The sequence below is a fragment of the Pristiophorus japonicus genome, chromosome 4, assembly GCF_044704955.1.
Source record: "Pristiophorus japonicus isolate sPriJap1 chromosome 4, sPriJap1.hap1, whole genome shotgun sequence".
In the NCBI taxonomy this organism is placed as follows: Eukaryota; Metazoa; Chordata; class Chondrichthyes; family Pristiophoridae; genus Pristiophorus; species Pristiophorus japonicus.
In genome coordinates, this window is record NC_091980.1 from 140,902,393 (window position 1) to 140,923,091 (window position 20,699).

The window sequence follows — 20,699 nt, forward strand, 5'->3', positions numbered from 1 at the left end:
CCAGGGCGACGTCTGCTCGCCTTGGCACCGTGCTGGACCACATGATCCACCCCGACCAGTCCTACACGGTCCCGGGCCGGACAATCCACGATAACATCCATCTGGTCCGGGACCTCATCCATCATTCCCAGGAGGCTGGTCTGTCGGTCGCCTTTCTATCTCTCGACCAAGAGAAGGCGTTCGACAGGGTGGATCACGACTATCTGCTCGGAACTCTGCGCGCTTTCGGGTTCGGGACGCATTTCGTCGCCCGGATCCGACTTTTGTACGCCGCCACGGAGTGTCTGATTAAGGTTAACGGGTCCTTGACGGCGCCCCTTCGCTTTAGGAGAGGGGTGCGCCAGGGATGCCCCATGTCCGGCCAGTTATATGCCATCTGTGTGGAGCCTTTCCTGCGCCTCCTGCGGATGAGGTTGACGGGACTGGCTCTGCAAGGGCCGGGCGTGGAGGTCGTCCTCTCGGCTTACGCCGATGACGTGCTCCTCGCGGTAGAGGATCGCGCTGACCTGCGGAGGATGCGTGAGTGCCAGGAGATTTACTCGGCCGCATCCTCTGCCAGAATCAACTGGGAAAAATGTTCCGGACTCCTGGTGGGTCACTGGCAGGTGGACTCCCTGCCGGAGGAGCTCAGGCCTTTTGCCTGGAGCACGACCCATCTCCTCTATCTGGGAGTCTACCTTAGCCCCGACGAGGAAGCCTGGCCGGCGAACTGGCAGGAGCTGGAGGCCAAGGTCGCCGCTCGCCTAGGGCACTGGACAGGACTGCTCCGAGTGCTGTCCTACAGGGGTCGAGCGCTAGTCATAAACCAGCTGGTGGCCGCAATGTTGTGGTACCGGCTGGTCACTTTGACCCCTCCCCCTGCGTTTGTCGCCAAGATACAGAAGACGCTGGTGGACTTCTTCTGGAACAACAGGAAGCACTGGGTCTCTGCCGCAGTCTTGAGTCTCCCGCTTGAGGAAGGCAGTCAGTCGTTGGTGTGCGTCAGCGCCCAGCTCGCGACTTTCCGTCTTCAGACCCTGTAGAGATACCTTTACGTCGAGCCCCCTCCTAGGTGGTGTGCTCTGGCGACGTATTTCTTCCGATAGCAGCGCGACCTCAATTACGACACGCAGCTCCTGTTTGTGAACTTGGGGGGTGTCAGGACCACCCTCCAGGAGCTGCCTGTCTTTTACAAGGCACTCATCAGGATCTGGAACAAAGTCTCCACCAAGCGCAGCTCTCCGCCGGCTGGAGTGGCGGCTGTCCTGCAGCAGCCGATGCTCGGGAATCCGTACCTCCATGACCGAGGTTTTATGTGGCGGTCGGAAGAGAGGGCTGTGGCTGGTGAGGTGACCAGGGTCAGGGACCTGCTCGATGGCGGAGGAGCAGGCTGGATGGCGCCAGGCACGCTGGCGCGGCACCTAAATTCAGCCAATGTCTGCCGCGCGGCCGAAGCCATCGAGTCGCTAAAAACAGCTTTGGGCCCTGACTCTGTTCGGTGCATCGAGGAGGCTCAAGCACGTGGGGAGATCCCATCCGAACTGACCCCCGTCCGGACGGAATTCCTCATCGGCGCCAAACCCCGGAACCTCCCTCGGGAGCCGGCGCCTCACAACTTGAGCCGCCTCGAGGAAATCCCCTCCGTGCCTTTCAGTTCCGCGCGGAGGGGTTTCCTGTACGGGCTGCTCCTGCACACTCTCAACTTTGCCATCCTCGCCGGCCGTCCGGACACGCCATGGCGTACCATCTTGCCGTCCGGAGGAGGCGGGGGTCCCCGATGGAGGGCACTCTATGCGGGAGTCCTCCCATTATTCATCGGGGACTTGGCCTGGAGGGTGGTGCACGGAGCAGTGCCGTGCAACAAATTTTTAAGCCGGTTCACGGACTCCCAAGCCGCCTGCAATTTCTGCGGTCTGGAAGAGTCCGTGTTCCATGTTTTTATGGAATGCACGAGGTTGCAGCCCCTGTTTTATTATTTAAAGGGGCTGCTCCTGAAATTCTGGCTGCACTTCAGTCCCACTCTCCTGATCTTTGGGCACCCTGTGCGGAGGGGAGCGGGTAGGTCCGAGGGCCTCCTCGTAGGACTGCTCTTGGGCACGGCCAAGGGTGCCATCAGCCGGTCCAGGCAGCGGGCGGTCGAGGGGGTCGTTCAACCTGACTGCCTGCCTCTCTTCCACGCGTACATCCGCGCCAGGGTGTCCTTGGAGATGGAGCACGCGGTGTCCACCGGTACGCTCGCGGCCTTCCGCGAGAGGTGGGCACCGGAGGGACTGGAGTGCATCGTCACGCCCGGCAACCAAATTTTAAGTTGATTTTATGTTTTAAAGTTTAATTTGTTTTAATTGCCGGTGCTTTTAGTGTCCCCCTCCACTTTTATAGGGGGCACTGGAGGAAAAAATGTGATTTTAGTGCCCAAAAAAAAACACAAAAAAAAACCACAAAAAAGAAAAAAAAGGGCCTTGTAAATGTTTGGTGTGTCATCCAGGGCGGGTGGCATGGTTTAATGTTTATGTTTTTTTCAGGTAAACTCCAAAAGAGTTTCATGCACAAGGACCCCCAGGTCCCTCTGCACCTCAGCATGTTGTAATTTCTCCCCATTCAAATAATATTCCCTTTTACTGGTTTTTTTGCCAAGGTGGATGACCTCACACTTTCCGACATTGTATTCCATCTGCCAAACCTTAGCCCATTCGCTTAACCTATCCAAATCTATTTGCAGCCTCTCTGTGTCCTCTACACAACCTGCTTTCCCACTAATCTTAGTGTCATCTGCAAATTTTGTTACACTACACTCTGTCCCCTCTTCCAGGTCATCTATAAGGTGGACGAATTAACTGTGCAGATCGCAGTTAACGGATACGATGTGGTTGGCATCACAGAGACATGGCTCCAGGGGGACCAAGGCTGGGAACTCAACATCCAAGGGCATTCAACATTTAGGAAGGATAGACAGAAAGAAAAAGGAGGCCGGGTGGCGTTGCTGGTTAAAGAGGAAATTAATGCAATTGTAAGGAAAGACATTAGCTTGGATGATGTGGAATCGGTATGGGTGGAGCTACAGAATACCAAAGGGCAGAAAACGCTAATGGGAGTTGTGTACAGACCTCCAAACAGTAGTAGTGATATTGGGGAAGGCATCAAACAGGAAATTAGGGGTGCATGCAGTAAAGGTGCAGCAGTTATCATGGGGGACTTTAATATGCATGTAGATTGGGCTAACCAAACTGGAAACAATACGGTGGAGGAGGATTTCCTGGAGTTCATAAGGGATGGTTTTCTCGACCAATATGTCGAGGAACCATCTAGGCGGGGAGGCCTTCTTAGATTGGGTGTTGTGTAATGAGAGAGGATTAATTAGCAATCTCGTTGTGCGAGGCCCCTTGGGGAAGAGTGACCATAATATGGTGGAATTCTACATTCGGATGGAGAATGAAACAGTTAATTCAGAGACCATGGTCCAGAACTTAAAGAAGGGTAACTTTGAAGGTATGAGGCATGAATTGGCTAGGATAGATTGGCAAATGATACTGAAGGGGTTGACAGTGGATGGGCAATGGCAGACATTTAGAGACCGCATGGATGAACTGCAAGAATCGTACATCTCTGTCTGGCGTAAAAATAAAAAAGGGAAGGTGGCTCAACCGTGGCTATCAAGGGAAATCAGGGATAGTATTAAAGCCAAGGAAGTGGCATACAAATTGGCCAGAAATAGCAGCGAACCCGGGGACTGGGAGAAATTTAGAACTCAGCAGAGGAGGACAAAGGGTTTGATTAGGGCAGGGAAAATAGAGTACAAGAGGAAGTTGCAGGGAACATTAAAATGGACTGCAAAAGCTTCTACAGATATGTAAAGAGAAAAAGGTTAGTAAAGACAAATGTAGCTCCCCTGCAGTCAGAATCAGGGGAAGTCATAACTGGGAACAAAGAAATGGCAGACCTATTGAACAAGTACTTTGGTTCGGTATTCACTAAGGAGGACACAAACAACCTTCCGGATATAAAAGGGGTCAGAGGGTCTAGTAAGAAGGAGGAACTGAGAGAAATCCTTATTAGTTGGGAAATTGTGTTGAGGAAATTGATGGGATTGAAGGCCGATAAATCCCCAGGGCCTGATGACCTGCATCCCAGAGTACTTAAGGAGGTGGCCATGGAAATAGCGGATGCATTGACAGTCAGTTTCCAAAGACTCTGGATCAGTTCCTATGGAGTGGATGGTAGCCAATGAAACCCCACTTTTTAAAAAAGGAGGGAGAGAGAAAACAGGGAATTGTAGACCGGTCAGCCTGACATCGGTAGTGGGTAAAATGATGGAATCAATTATTAAGGATGTGATAGCAGCGCATTTGGAAAGAGGTGACATGATAGGTCCAAGTCAGCATGGATTTGTGAAAGGGAAACCATGCTTGACAAATCTTCTGGAATTCTTTGAGGATTTTTCCAGTAGAGTGGACAAGGGGGAACCAGTTGATGTGGTGTATTTGGACTTTCAGAAGGCTTTCGACAAGGTCCCACACAAAAGATTAATGTGCAAAGTTAAAGCACATGGGATTGGGGGTAATGTGCTGACATGGATTGAGAACTGGTTGGCAGACAGGAAACAAAGAGTAGGAGTAAATGGGTACTTTTCAGAATGGCAGGCAGTGACTAGTGGGGTACCGCAAAGTTCTGTGCTGCGGCCTTAGCTGTTTACATTGTACATTAATGATTTAGACGAGGGGATTAAATGTAGTATCTCCAAATTTGCGGATGACACTAAGTTGGGTGGCAGTGTGAGCTGCGAGGAGGATGCTATGAGGCTGCAGACTGACTTGGATAGGTTAGGTGAGTGGGCAAATGCATGGCAGATTAAGTATAATGTGGATAAATGTGAGGTTATCCACTTTGGTGGTAAAAACAGAGAGACAGACTATTATCTGAATGGTGACAGATTAGGAAAAGGGGAGGTGTAACGAGACCTGGGTGTCATGGTACATCAGTCATTGAAGGTTGGCATGCAGGTACAGCAGGCGGTGAAGAAAGCAAATGGCATGTTGGCCTTCATAGCGAGAGGATTTGAGTACAGGGGCAGGGAGGTGTTACTACAGTTGTACGGGGCCTTGGTGAGGCCACACTTGGAGTATTGTGTACAGTTTTTGTCTCCTAATTTGAGGAAGGACATTCTTGCTATTGAGGGAGTGCAGCGAAGGTTCACCAGACTGATTCCCGGGATGGCGGGACTGACATATCAAGAAAGACTGGATCAACTGGGCTTGTATTCACTGGAGTTCAGAAGAGTGAGAGGGGATCTCATAGAAATGTTTAAAATTCTGCCTGGTTTAGACAGGTTTGATGCAGGAAGAATGTTCCCAATGTTGGGGAAGTCCAGAACCAGGTGTCACAGTCTCAGGATAAGGGGTAAGCCATTTAGGACCGAGATGAGGAGAGTGGTGAACCTGTGGAATTCTCTCCCACAGTAAGTTGTTGAGGCCAATTCACTAAATATATTCAAAAAGGAGTTAGATGTAGTCCTTACTACTAGGGGGATCAAGGGGTATGGCGAGAAAGCAGGAATGGGGTACTGAAGTTGCATGTTCAGCCATGAACTCATTGAAGGGTGGTGCAGGCTCGAAGGGCCGAATGTCCTACTCCTGCACCTATTTTCTATGTTTCTATGTTTCTAAAAATGTTCCCGGACCCTATCACCATTTTCATTGGCCAGTTTCCTGCTGCATGTCAGGCATTTGCCCCAGGCAACATCCGAAATAAAAGATCAAAGTCGCGCTTCAATGACTTCATACCTACAGGCTTTTAACCCAAAATCGCAGATGCCCTGCCCAGTCCCGGACCCCCAAGCAAAACCCAATGGGATTGGTGTTTCTGAAACAGTGTTTCTGACAGTTTTGGAAATAGTGTCAAAGGAGACTCTCAACTGTAGCTCACTGGATCTGAAGATTTTTTTGCAGTTTGGTTTACTTGCAGATCGTGATCTTTAGACTTTTGTTGTCTTACATCTCTTTAGGAAGCTTTCTCTACTTTGGGTTGACTCTTCACGTTCAAAAACAGGGAGGTTGGTGCCGGGCCAGAGATTAAAATTCAAAAAATCTGAAACAGGAACCCAATCCACCTTGACCCCGCCTGTTGTGAAGGTCCTGTGGACAGGCTGCCGAATTATGCAGGCAACCAGGAGAGCAGCCTGTCCTTCAAACATCAATGAACCTTTTATTCCTTGACAGAAAACTCTGTAGCTGATTTCTATACTGTTTTTCTCTTCCCACGTACCATAATTCCAAAAATGAATATACAGTAGTATGTTTCTGGCACCAACTTTGCACTTACCATATAAAACATAGCTGGTGTTACTTCAGTGACTGTACACCTCCACTGCTTCATATGCTAACAGTCACTCCATTTGATGCAGTATCTATTTTAATGAAAATATTTTCCCCAATTTGCCTCTCATTTGAAAATGTGAAATACTTTGCAAAAAGTTAAACTGCAACACACTTTAGCAAAATAAGTAATCTTAGTACTTGGAAACAGAAAACACTTACATGTATCTACCACATTTTTAAATATAATGGCAACAGTACTTTGTGCTGGTGATTTCCCAACTTCGCAGCAAGTCAATCCAACTTTCATAACTGAATTAAAGGGGAAAAATACATTTAATTTTACAATACTGTAATTAATTATTTTTGAAATCCAACATGTACTTGCATGCATAGAACTTTACAATTTGTAAAAGAGCTCAAGTGCCATTACCGGAGATTCTAACAAGGGTCTTGCATGGGCTCCCCTGATAACTTTTGAGTAAGGCAATGAGTAACTGAGCCATACAGACAAGGAAAGTCCCAGGGTCTTGATTCCTGGTCTGCGCCGAATTAGCTGGTATAAGTTGAGCTGTTAGTAGAGCGCTAAAATTAGACTCAGTGCTCTGGATCACTGAGGGGAAAACTGAAAAGGATTTCTACTATTTAATGCTACCCGGGGGGAATTTTCTGGGGGTCAGCAGGCGTGTTTAGTGGTGGGTTGGGTGAGAATTTTTTTTTTAAACAGTGTGTCGGAACCCAGCTGTCAATCTGCCGCCACCCGACTTTCTCAGATGTCGGGTCTGTCAGGGCACAACACACCCGACACGCAGTGGCAGGGGAGGTAATTTACATCATTATGACCTTTCTAATATCCCTTAAAACAGTATTTTGAGCTCTCCTTACCATTTTATCAGGTTGTCCACTGGGTATACGCTGCTCGGGGATCACCTCAGGTAAGGATGTTGGGAGCTCTGTTACTATGAATTCATTTCTTTACTTGACAGCTGCAAATGTGCTATTATAGCTCTCATCTCACAGCTGTTCACTTTCCAAAAGCTGTTCCTTACTGCATTTAGAAGGCAGATTGAGCTTTATACAGGTTGCAAGTGTTTGGAGCAAACTCTCTATCCAGTGTCACCTCATTGGAACAACCTCTCTCACAAGTGACACATCGCTACCTTCATCTCCCTGACAACGGAGGCAGGGCGAGCCTGGAGCAGCTTGAAGGAGATTTAAACATCAGCGTCTCCCTGACAAAAGAGGCAGCGAGAGCCTGGAGCAACTGGAGAGAGAGTTAAACATTCGCGTCTCGCTGACAACGGAGCAAGCTCGAGTCTGGAATGTGTGGAGGGAGATTTAAACATCAGCGTCTCCCTGACAATGGAGGCAGCTTGAGCCTGGAGCTATTACAGGTCCTATCAAGAGGACAAAATGAGAAATAAAGAGTAATAAAATTATGACATCACAAGGATGGAGGACAGTGATTGTTTCTTTTAGATTAATTGAATCACTGGACAGGGAATAAATCTTAAAGAAAGCTAATAACTGATTTAATTTGATTCAATTGCTGATTTTCTCATTTTAACTTAATTTATAATTATGGTATATATTATTTAATTTTGTTTAATTATAATTAATCTTTATCATGCTGATTTTACTATTGTATACTCCTTATTGTATTATTTATAATCTAATTTCAATTTCTCTTTTTTTTAGTTTTTCGCTTGCATGCACATTTTGGCTGCCGCTTCGGACTTGAGCCTTTAACTTCTTTTTACACTTCCTTCTCTCGTTCTTTCTCTCTTTCTCTCAATTGGTCAATATCTAACGTGTTGTAAAAGTGTTGTGAAGTGCCTTGGGACGTTTTACTACATTAAAGGCGCTATATAAAAGAAGTTATTATTATTACCTCAACTTCACCTGCCATTTTTTACATTAGCATTGGTGCCCTTGAAACTATCTCACCTTGGTCCTCAGGATCCCACCACGACCAGCCCTAACACCAGCAGCACCAGGCACACCAGTGCAACAACAACAACACCAACCTTCTCCGCAATCAACTCAAGTTGCACAGGACACAAGGTATCACCACCCGACCACATTGCTACCCGGGAGGCCAGGGATGGCCTCCACATGGCCAGATTTACTTCACTTGATGCTGTACCTGCCACATGATGTGCCAGGTTGGCACCACCCCACACCAACACCATAAATAATCCTGCCAATGCCCAAGCCATTCCTTTCACACTCATCACCATTGCAGGAGTACCATTATGTCTCACCGTTCACTGCAACTCACTAAACCACTTCCAAAGGTGCACACAAATCTGTCCAAGAACGCAAAGTGTTGAAAATAAAGATTTCAATGTTTAACAGCACATTAACAGAAACTTTACATGAACTTTGGCTAAAACCCTTGTGTGTTGAAAGTTGGTATGATTGGATTAGGATGAGGTGAGTGTGAGGGCTGGCTAGTGAGATGGGGAAGTAATAATGTAGATAGAGCGGGATGAGCGGAGGTGCAAGGTAAGTTGGTGTAAGGTTGTGCAGGAGTAGGGTAGGGAAGGCAGATTGATGGGGGTGTGATGAATGGCACAGCAGGATGAGGTTGAGTGTGGCTTTGCAGTAACATTTCGTGATCCACTGAGATCAGTGAAAGGTTTGCGCCGCTGGAGCCTGGTCCTGCTGATAACATTCCTGCTGTGTCCTCTGGTGCAATGTGCAACCAGGCTGTGTTGATCTCCTGGGGAGGTCTCTTCCGCCCATTGGAAGGAAAGAGAACCTTCCTGCATGCTGTGACTCCCTCTGTATGCAGATGGTGAGAGTCATGGGTGTAGCCGTGCACCTCAGTGCTGCCGAACACTGACAGCACAACTGTCAAACTAAATTTGCGCATGGTCCCTTTAAGGAAACCAGCTGATGAAATGTCATCAAATGATGTTGTTAGACTTGCTTCCTTCAATTGGGTGACAAATAATTTTACACTGATTGCGCTTGTTAAGCACTGGGCGAGCTTAACAAGCGCAATCAGCGTAAAATTATTTCACAGAGTGGGTTGGAGCCAGCAACAAGTTTAAGACCTGCCACCAACCCGCCGAGGTAGGGGAAATTGCAGCCCCATGATTTCTGTTGGAAGTATAGATGTGTGGATGTTAGGTAGGGGCAGGTTCAACTTGGTTCTAATATCCCCAAATTGATCACCAGAAGACAGCCCATGTTTAAGAGGTGCAGACTGCCTTTAAGAGGCGCAGGCTAGCCTCGCGTTAATATCGTGGACTTCGGCCCCCTGCTGAGCACACATCCAGTCAGTGCTGGCCTGTATGCTGCAATCATGCAAAGTAGCAAGCAGCACAAATTTTACATGTTGTCTGAATTCCTTTCAACAGGCGCGGACAGATCACATATTGCCATCCCCACACCCATTTTCAAGCCAAATCGAATTTCACTGCCTGAATGTCCATTCAAACTTTTGATGGTATTTGTCTCAGTTTCTACCTTCATATGGTTGTTGGTAAGGTAATTCTGTATAATGTCCTTGTATGGGATAATAGTACAAAATCTGTAACTTAATGGCTTTATAGCACAAGTATTAAAATTGAAAATGAAAACAAAAAAGCATGCCTTAAACTTCCAGTGATGGAAAGACAACACAAAAGTAAGTTAAATAGTATACCAATGCAGCAAAGCACCACCTGTTATCAGTAGCAATAGTCAAATACATTGGATTTCTTAAAAATGAATTCAAATAATCCCATTTTAAGAGATTTGATTTGAACTTTAAATCTCTAGGGAAATCTGGAGAAGCGCTTTTCATTGAAAGCGCTCCTTAATTTTCCTGAATAAAATATTACCCTCTTGAGAAGTTTCATTGCTTTTTTAAAAGAAAAGTCAATTTTGTTACCTGCCTAAAGATCTCTGAGTTCGATCGTATTCATAGTCTGGTGATTTCACCAATGGAAAGTGTTCCCATGTGTCCCGGAGTGGCTCCATTAGAAACATAGGATGCAACCAGCTTAAGAGACATGCTGGAAATGAGGGCCAGTGGAAAATTACACTACTGACCAGGACTAGGGACAGCAAATATTTCAGTCCTTGCCAAAGAAAATTGTATGTAATATAATAACTAATTTTGACTTGTTGTTTTGGACTACATTGCTTAAAATCAGAAAAAAAAGACATTTAAAGAATGAAAACTTTGTGCTAAATATAAACTCAACACAAAATAATGGTTTTTGTTCTGTACCTAGTTGAAACTTATATACATTTAGTAATAAAGTACACATGCTGATTCCAACAAACTGCCCTTACCTGAAATGTAAATATGCTGACGGACTTCCTATATTTCCAGCACCTTTTGTTCTGATTTCAGATTTACAGTATTTGCAACTATTCTCTCTTATGCATTTTGTTTGTTACATATAATTTACATCACAGGAACAGACCGTTTGGCCCAACTGGTCCATGTCGGTGTTTATGCTCCATACGAGCGTCCTCCGACCCCTCTTCATCTAACCCGATCAGTATAACCTTCTATTCCTTTCTCCTTTGTGTTTCAGCCTGGTAGACAAGAGGGGGTGCCAATCTGCCTGTTGACGGCCTGGCCAAACCCGGGGGAATAATTGTCGGCCTGACATGGTAATCGGCCGACAAAAAAAAACATGGCGGCAGCGTCAGTAGCTCCTCCCTATTAATGCGAGTCGCACTGCCATTTTAGAAGGACTACAAACTCACTGCACCTGAGAAAAAGCAGATTTTGGCACCGCGTGGCGGGAACAAGATTTCTTCGGTGGAATTTCGCCATCGAAGGGAAACATCTGTGATGACGCACTTACGATGGATCAGCAGCAGCAGAGCATTAGTAGGGGGAGCGGGTCACCACCCGGATACGGCAGATCTGAATTTAAAAAATGGCGACCATTACACGAGAAATCGGTGACCATTGCAGTGCACAGCGTGGTCGCTGATTTCCGGCGGCAACAGGTCTTAAGGGAAGGGGTAATTTCAGACCCTTATTTTCCAAGGAGTATGTGGCTTCATATTCTTCCTATCAAAATGCACCACCTGTATTGAAATTAATTTGCCAAATACACACCCATTCTTTTTGTGACTTACAATTTTGAAGTTTAAAATTAAACTAGTCGACGTGTCATACAGCATTGCAAGTACCACAGCAACAATTATTTATTTCCGTTGCAATTTTTTTGTAATACTTGAGGAACTTTTCTAATATCTGGGGCTAATTTTCTATGTATACACCGGTACAGGGAATTGAGCCCACTACCAGCACATATCAGAACATCTCAAACGTGCTACATGATTTTTCATTCATTAAATTCAGTGCCAGCAGCAGGCAGCCTGCGGTGCATATGTGTAACAGCTAAGCGACAAATGCTATGTGTGAAAGGGAAATTTTCCAACTGTGGCAGCTCCTTAGATAGCATACATTCACATGCATAATGGAGTGTGTCAGTCACATGGAGAATGAATGAAACTCTTACCTATTGCGAAAGTTTAAAGCATTCCTGCAGAAGACATGTATGGATATGTTAGTGGTGTACTTGGGGAAATCCAGCCACCCTGGAAAAGTTGATAGTCTTCTCAGGTTGATTCACAAGATCCGTAGAAAAGATGAACTGGGCTGCTCGCACAATGATTGAATAATTCAAATTATCTTTCGACTAGATTTAAATCAATTAAAAAAAAATTTGAAATACACTTTGGGCTAGAAATTCGGTATCACCAATTTTGAGACGGTAAACCTGGCTGGTCGGTAAGTGTAGCGCCTTGTGAAAGTTAATGGCGTCTACCACGAAATTTGGTTTCAGCACCCCAAGAGGGAAATGGATCGGTAAATCTGTCATTGCACAATTCTCTTAGGGCCGAAAATCATTGCGATAAATTCCCAGAGCGAATGGTCGTCAGACATTCCCGCACCAGCCTCTTCTTAAAGAGGATCTAAGATGACTCTGTGCAGGCGCAGTGTCACCATCGCAGTCAGGTCAGAGCGGCAACATGGCTGAGGCTGGAGGTCGCCAGCGTGCCCAACGTGGCCCTGGAGGCTTTGATGGAGGCTGTGGAGAGGCAAACAGATGTACTGCAGCTGAGAATGGCAGGAGGCCACCACCAAGAGTTTTTCAGCATTTATGGAGGGAGGTGGCACAGCATGTGTCTGCAAGAAGCACGATGCCCAGAACTGCAACACAATGTCGCAAGAAGTTGAACAACCTCACTCGGGTCATCAGGGTGAGTTCCCTTTATATTACTCTTACAATACCATAATTTGAACCTCACTGTCTCACACAATATACAGTCTGTGCTCCTTCACTATGTGTACCAGGCTTCGCTGCTGAACAGAGCTGCAAAGTTCCGTGTCAGTTCAGCAGCCATACCGTGGGCCTCCATGCATAGCTCTTCTTCTTGGTCCCTACTCAGCCCACCCCTCCTCTTACTATCTTTTCACTCTTTTTATGCATTCTAGAAAATTTAGCCTTACCCTTAATCTTAGTTCTTATGTTCTTAGCTGGTAGCCATCAAATCCCACCATTCACACAGTCACTCTGAGCAGCTACTGAGTCAAATGGACATCTGCACACTTCCATACAGTAGCAGCTATTCAACTCTGCAAGGCATATGTCGCAGACGATTAGTTGCAAACTTGCTCACACCTGTTTGTTATTTCAGGTGAAACTCATTCACAACAGGCGCCAACAAAGGCGGTCTGGAGGAGGCGAACCTGACCTCCATGCCCTCACAGAGGTGAAAGAGTGAGTGGCCACCCTCATGGGTGCACAAGTGGGTGCGGTAGCAGTTGGGGAAGCCGAACTCCCTGGGGACAGTGAAGGTATGTTCATCCCCTTTCCCTCTTATATGAGACCATTTACCCCGAAACCACATGCCTTTGCCACTTTACGTATAAATGTCCGACGTCACCTCCTTCTTCACTTCCTGCCCCCTCCCAACACTTCTGACATCTTGTACTTACAGATAATGAGCCAGAAGCGCAACAGTCTGTCCGTGAGGCATCTACCTTCAACGACGGGAGAGACGAGGAGGAAGGGGACAACAGTTCTGTGCCACTCCAGCACGATCCAACTGCTGCAGACAGTGGGGACACCACCTCGGTAGATGAGCTGATCTTCCAGGGGTTTGCCGAGCCTGAGGTTCCTGGACCCAGTGGCCTGCAGCAACACTCAGCGCGAAGGGAAGCTCGGGGGCCATTTCCCCGGAGGGTGAGGCGGCACTTGAGTAGTTCTGAGCCTGATTCAGAAGTGGACCTGGATTTGAAGGGTATGGTGAGAGAGTCTCAGGTGATGCACCACAAGCTTATGGGTGCATTGGCAAGGGTCCCGCAGAGCATGGGTGCACTTGCTGCGGGGTTGGGGGAGGCCGCCTCAAGCATTGCCCGCGCCGCTGAGCCTTCCATCGAGCCCATCCTTGGCAAGTACCAAAGGATGTTGGAGTCGATGAGTGACCGTGGGGACCCAGAGATGTGGCACGTGCCATGGCTGACGTGGCAGCAGCTATCACATCACAGGCTGAAGCTATGAAAGGCCTACGTGATGTGATGTAGTCACTGGTTGGTGGCTTCAATTCTCAGTCTGCTCTCATGCAGACTCAGATTGACACACAAACACTGATTGCTGCCATCTTCTCGGGATTCCCCACAGTCCAACAGGGAAGTCAGGTGCCGAAGCAGGCTAGCAATCTGTGCTCCAGCCGATTGCTCCAAATGCAGAGGCTCTGCCACGGGGGAGTAATAGTGTGTTGATGGAAATGGAAAGTGTTGTCCTCTCTCACGATAACACCATTCCGGCTCCCACTGTTATGTTCAGAATAACTCCACAAGACTCTGTGCAGTAAGCTCAAACTGTTGTGACCTTGGTCTCTTTAATGTAACTCCAGAGTGAGGAAGAAGCATGGTAGACTGCCTTTTATACCTGCTTGCCCGGGGTGTACAAGTGACCCTTGGGTTTCCCACAGGTGCGCCCCCTGGTGGCAAGTCTTGCACATTAGTAAAGTTTACATACGTAACACCCACCATTGCCACTCCGCCTTTGCACCTCCCATCCCAGTCTGCACCCCACCTATCCCAGACTGTTGCCGCGCATGTTGAGGTGGTGCAGTCTGCAGCCGAGCCTTCTATGCCCAGATCTGGGCCAGGGCATCCTGCTAGGCCATCTGCAGTCTCTACCTCACAGATACAGCAGCTTTCAAGCAGCCTTGCTGCAGATGCTGCAGACACATTAAGGAGGAGCACGAGGCATGGGTGGGGGGAAAAGTGAAGGGGTCGAAAATATGCGAGTAAGTCAGAATAATGACTTTCACCACCATGGCCAGTTGTCCACATCTTGTAAATATAATTGTACATATTTCATTGTTGATGTTTGATGCCTGTTATTTGTGGAACGGTCTTGGCATAATATAGTTCATGGGAGCTGGTCTTGCATTTTACATGGGAGGGGCGTTGGTATACATATTCATGAAGTTGCTTGTTTGTTATGCTGTATCAAGGGGCATTTGTTACAGTCCTTATTAGTTGCTGGTGAAGGGTTATTGGTGTGCTGCTTGAGGGCACACTCTTGTTAGAGATAATAAAATGTTGATTTGACCATTTGCAGTGCTGTCATGTGTATGAATTGTGAATTTCACGGAGCTGCACCATGAGCCTAGCACAAGCGATGTGACTATGAGGCCCAGTCATCATCTGGTCATTGATTCATCGGAATCAATGCAGGATGATGCGCTGACATGCAATCCTTGCTATGCCGTGCATCGTCATGCTCCTCTTCCTCTTCTTCCTCCTGAGGTGGAGTTGCAATCCCCAATGGCAATGCCTGGGCCCTCATGATGGTCAGGTTGTGCAGCATGCAGCAGGCCACAATGAGGCGCGAGACTTGATCAGGGGTTTACTGAAGGCTGCCTCCAAAGCAGTCAAGGCATTGGAAATGCTGCTTTCGCACCCCAATACTCTGCTCTATGAGGTTCCGGGTGGCTGCATGGCTCTTGTTGTACCGATGCTCAGCACGGGTGTTGGGGTTGCGGAGGGGTGTCATGAGCCAGGTGGCTAGAACATAGCCTTTGTCGCCGAACAGCCAGCCAAGACCATCATGTGGTGGCTGGAATGTTCGTGGCACAGTGCTCTCCCGCAGGATGATAGCATCGTGTGCACTGCCAGGATAGGGGACATTCACAGCGAGGATGCACTACGTGTGGTTGCACATCAACTGTACATTGAGAAAGTGGTAGTCCTTGTGGTTGCGAAACACCTCCGCATTCTGGTCTGGTGCATGTAATGCCACGTGGGTGCAATCAATGGCGCCCTGAACCATCGTAAAGCCCGCTAACCTAGCAAACCCGCATGACCGTTCCTCCCATTTCTCCCTCGTCACACAAAAGTTTATGTAGTCCATTCTCCTGCGGTGGAGAGCATCTGTGACCTTGCAGATACAGCTATGAGCAGCAAATTGCGACATGCTGCAGATGTCCCCTGCTGTAGCCTGGAAGGAACCAGAGGCATAGAAACTGAATGCCACAGTTGCCTTCACTGAGACAGACAACGAAATCCTTGTCCCGATAGCAACCTCTAGGTCTGGCTGCAGGAGATGGCATAGCTCAGTGACTACCTCCTTGTGGAACCGTAGCCTTCTAACACCCTGCTCCTCAGACATGTCCAGATATGATAAGTGGTCCCGATAAACCCGGGGTGTAAGGCCTCCTACCCGACGACGACAGGGTCTCCACATTTGTGGCCCCACATTCCCAATCTCCCTTCTCTGTAGGCGCCACCTACCAATAGCTTGGAGGAGGCGAAGGTGGCGTAAGCACTGCATCCTTCTAAATGCACACCTAAAATCGCTACTTAACTGTCACTTTGAAGACAATCTGCCTCAGTAATCACAGAGATGCACGCAGTGTGCTATTGTAAACATAGCACTCACTGTGAACTCTGAGTGAACCAATTGCTCATCCCTTTAAATACCCTCCCGGTATCACCCAAAGGAGCTGGGGCAGTCTGGTTTCTCAGGTGTGTTCAGAGGCTGTCGGTAACAAACTGAAGTTCACGCCCGGGGCACTAGTGAGGCGTTGCACGCGTACTGACGTCAAGACCTAGCTGTCGTTAGATGGTAAGGCGATAACTGTTTGCTCGCCGCAATCTCTGCAGCCAGGCGTTAAGCCATGAGCGACACTTTACCGCCACTCTGGGGCGCTAACGGGAGGCGATACCCAACTGAATTTTTAGCCCTTTGACTTTTCCATTGAAAAAATACATTCTTGATAAACAATCTCTCTTTGCTTTCTAAAAGAGCAACAAAAAAATCCACAGGTGCAGTTTAATTGTCCAGTGAGTTTAAAAAAAACAAGTAGTTCACACTGAAACTTAATTGAGATAGAGCTTTGACAATTTAAACTCCAATTTGTTCCGAAACCTTTCCGACAAAGCAACGAGACTCTCAAATTCTCAGGGGAGACACCCTACTATTTAAGAAAAACATACAAGCACAAGGTGGGAAATTTTACAAACTGTAACATGCTCAGATTGGACATAAATCTTTTCAACTGTACTGGATAAAGCTATCTAATTAAATCCTAGGGCTGGCGACAGACTGAGGCCTTGAAATAAAAACTTTAACAAAGGCATTAAAAGATCAAAATATAATTCAATGGGTCCATCTAATGATATTGCAAATACATTTTTAATGTTCTTATTTTATCTTAAACCTTATTTTGGACATTAGAAATTTTAGACACTGAGTAAAAGTGGATATTGGAATAACCTAGAATTTTTGACTGATGTGATTGATTCGACTTCTTTCTTTTGCCTGAAGAAACACTGACATCATCAAAACTTATTGCATTTGATTGGCTATTCATCTAGAGTAATGCATTCAGCTTTGGTCACTGGACTTCAGGAAAGATATACTAGCCTTGGAGTGGGTACAGCACAGAATAATAGCACTGCTTAAAGGGTTAAATTATGAGGGCAAGTTGCATAAAATTAGTTTGTATTCCCTTGAGTTTAAAAGTTGAAGGATGATCTAATCGAGACGGTTAAGATGATAAAGGAATTCCATAGAGTAGATACAGGGAAGCTATTGCCTCTGGTGGGACAATCATAATAAGGAGCATCATAAAATTAGAGCTAGGCCATTTAGGAGTGAAAATAGAACTCACAAAGGGTAGTGGAAATCTGGAACTCTCTCCCCCAAATAGTTGTAGATTCTGAGTCAATTGAATTTTTCAAGACTGAGATTGATATTTTTTACAGGTATGGGTATCCAGGGATATGGAACAAAGGTGGGTAAATGGGGTTGAGGTACAGATCAACCATCATCTAACTGAATGGCAGACAGGTTTGATGAGCAGAATGGACTGCTCCTGCTATTATGATTAGAATTGGTTGCCTTTGTAAGTACTTAAGTTTTTCATTAGCTTTCTAGCGCCTTTAATTCATATGTTGCTGCACCTCGACTTCCTGTTTTACTTTGAGCCAAGCAACAGTGATGAAAAAGTCTGATGGCAAAAGGGTGACTAGAAGTGTTACAGAAAGTTTGACACAAGAAATACACACTATGTTCAAGATTTAGTTTACTAACAGGTCTCCTGTAGTGTTGTTTACAGCAAGTTACAGCATATATAGAAACATAGAAAATAGGTGCAGGAGCAGGCCATTCAGCCCTTCTAGCCTGCACCGCCATTCAATGAGTTCATGGCTGAACATGAAACTTCAGTACCCCCTTCCTGCTTTCTCGCCATAACCCTTGATCCCCCGAGTAGTAAGGACTTCATCTAACTCCCTTTTGAATATATTTAGTGAATTGGCCTCAACTACTTTCTGTGGTAGAGAATTCCACAGGTTCACCACTCTCTGGGTGAAGAAGTTTCTCCTCATCTCGGTCCTAAATGGCTTACCCCTTATCCTCAGACTGTGACCCCTGGTTCTGGACTTCCCCAACATTGGGAACATTCTTTCTGCATCTAACCTGTCTAAACCCGTCAGAATTTTAAACGTTTCTATGAGGTCCCCTCTCATTCTTCTGAACTCCAGTGAATACAAGCCCAATTGATCCAATCTTTCTTGATAGGTCAGTCCCGCCATCCCGGGAATCAGTCTGGTGAACCTTCGCTGCACTCCCTCAATAGCAAGAATGTCCTTCCTCAAGTTAGGAGACCAAAACTGTACACAATACTCCAGGTGTGGCCTCACCAAGGCCCTGTACAACTGTAGCAACACCTCCCTGCCCCTGTATTCAAATCCCCTCGCTATGAAGGCCAACATGCCATTTGCTTTCTTAACCGCCTGCTGTACCTGCATGCCAACAATTGGGGTGGAAATTCAGTATCCCCCTTGTAGAGGCAGTGACACCGCCTGGTCGGTGATTTTACTGCCTGCCGGTAATTACTGCTGCCACACGAAATTCAGTTTTACCACCTGAAGAGGAGATTGGAGCGGTAAATCAGGCATTACACACCACTCCAGCTGCTAACTGGTGATAAGTGGGACGGCAAAACCCGAGCTGTAATCAGCATTTGTAGCTGCGCAACAGACATACTGGGGTCATCTGGATTCAATTGAAGTGGTGATGTGATGAGGCACCACCTCATGCTTATATTTGTTGCCTGTGTGCTCTTACTGAGAGGGGGATGATGGCAGAGGCGACAGCTCATCAGCGTGCACACTGGCTCTCTGCCGCTGCTGTGGAAACACTCCTGGACGAGAGGCGAGGTGAATTGTTGTGGAGCGAGACTGACAGGAGGCCTCAGCTGCAGACGTTCTGAAGATTGTGGAGGGAAGTTGTGCAGAGCGTGTCTGCGAGAAACATGGTGCCCAGGACAGCCACCCAATGCAGGAAAAAGTTCAACGATCTGACATGACTCGTCAGGGTATCTTTCAGATGAACCTTAGCATGCTATGCTCTGAGCACAATGTATTGTCTGTGCAGTCTCTCCTCAATCAGTATGTGTAGGACCCTATGCTCTTCATGGGTGAGCACAGATGCAAAGTTCGCATTTTCAGCCTCAGCCACTCCCTGGGCTTGCATGCGCACATAGACTTCCTGCTCCATTATTGAGACCCAAGCCTGGTCTTGATACCTCCTCAGTCTCCAGATGCATGTGGAAGATGGTAGTCTCACCTTAACTGTTAGGTGCAGGTCCCCAAATTCTAGCATTGCCATGCCTAGTGCACGCAGCTATTCCGAATGACATCGACCTGTGAAGACCTATACAGTAACATCTACTCAACTATGCAAGACACCTCAGACAGACAGATAGAAGGACACTAACTCAGATGTTCTGCTTCTTCTTGCAGGCAAGCTAGCGCATAAGCGGCATGAACAGATGCAGACTGGAGGAGGGCACCCTGACCTCCAGGCCCTCAGTGCGGTAGAGGAACGTGTTTCAGACATCATGGGCGCACAAGTGAATGCGGTGGTGGCAGGTGAAGCAGAGCCCCCTCTGGAAAGTGTTGAGAATCTTTGTATCCTCTATCAGGCCACTTAGCCCGGACACCACAATCCTTCCCCACTTTTCATGAGACTGGCATTTCAGAACCCCTTTCCCAGTCCTGGCCCCCTCCCCTTCAGTAACCACTCTTCTCTGGCTTCATGCTTTCAAATGATGAACCAGAGGCCCAAGAGCCTGCATATGAGCCATCCAGTGCTTGCGAAGGTGGAGACGAAGAGGAGGCAGAAGACACCTCTCTGCCAGTCACTGAGGAGCCAGCTGCCTCAGCGATTGGGGACACCACTTCAGTCGAGGAGGGCATGTTTGGGGAGTTGGTGGAGGGTGATGCTCTGGGACCCAGTGGCCTGCAGCAACGCCAAGGGGGAGTGGAAATTCTGGGACCAGTTCCCCAGAGAGTGAGTGCGTGCTTGAGTGATGCTCAGCAGCACTCTGATGAGGACCCCGAGCTGGAGATTGTTGCAAGACAATCATTGCGGATGCACAGCGATCTGTTGGGTGCCCAAGAGTCTCAATGCACTCCGCCTCAACATTTGCACTTGCGACTCAGCAGCCCATCCTTGGTAGATAGCAATGGATGGTGGAAGCCACAAGTGACTGCATTCTGTCATGTTGTCAGTGCGTGGTGGCATCAATGCACTCTCTGCTCTGATGCAGACACAGTCTGCCCTGATACAGACTCACTCTTCTCTGATACAAAATCAACTTGATGCCACGCAAGCACTGAGTGCTGCCATCATGTTTGGGTTCCCATTAGTTCAACGGCAAGCTAACAGTGCCGAAGCAGGCCAGCAATCTGTGCTCAGGGGAGTGGCAGCATGTCGGTCGAGATGGAACATGATGTCCTCTCTCAGGATGACATCATTCCGCCTCCCACCACTGTCATTCCGCCTTTGCACCTGCCGCTGTCTGCAACCCATTCAGCCGAGACTACTGCCGCCCATGCTGAGGTGGTGCAGTCTGCAGTAG

General features: G+C 47.4%; 1 protein-coding gene across 1 annotated transcript in view; it reads right to left on the reverse strand.

The window, feature by feature from the left end:
- The window catches only part of LOC139262693 (putative ammonium transporter 1), a 106,532-nt gene extending 98,005 nt beyond the window's left edge, over window positions 1–8,527 (reverse strand). The window contains exons 1-2 of the mRNA XM_070877845.1: window positions 8,434–8,527; window positions 6,510–6,599 (exon numbers count right to left, since the gene is read on the reverse strand). Of these exons, the coding sequence (XP_070733946.1) occupies window positions 6,510–6,599; window positions 8,434–8,527 (184 nt within the window). The remainder of the gene's footprint in view (window positions 1–6,509; window positions 6,600–8,433) is intronic.
- Window positions 8,528–20,699: the final 12,172 nt, after the last annotated feature.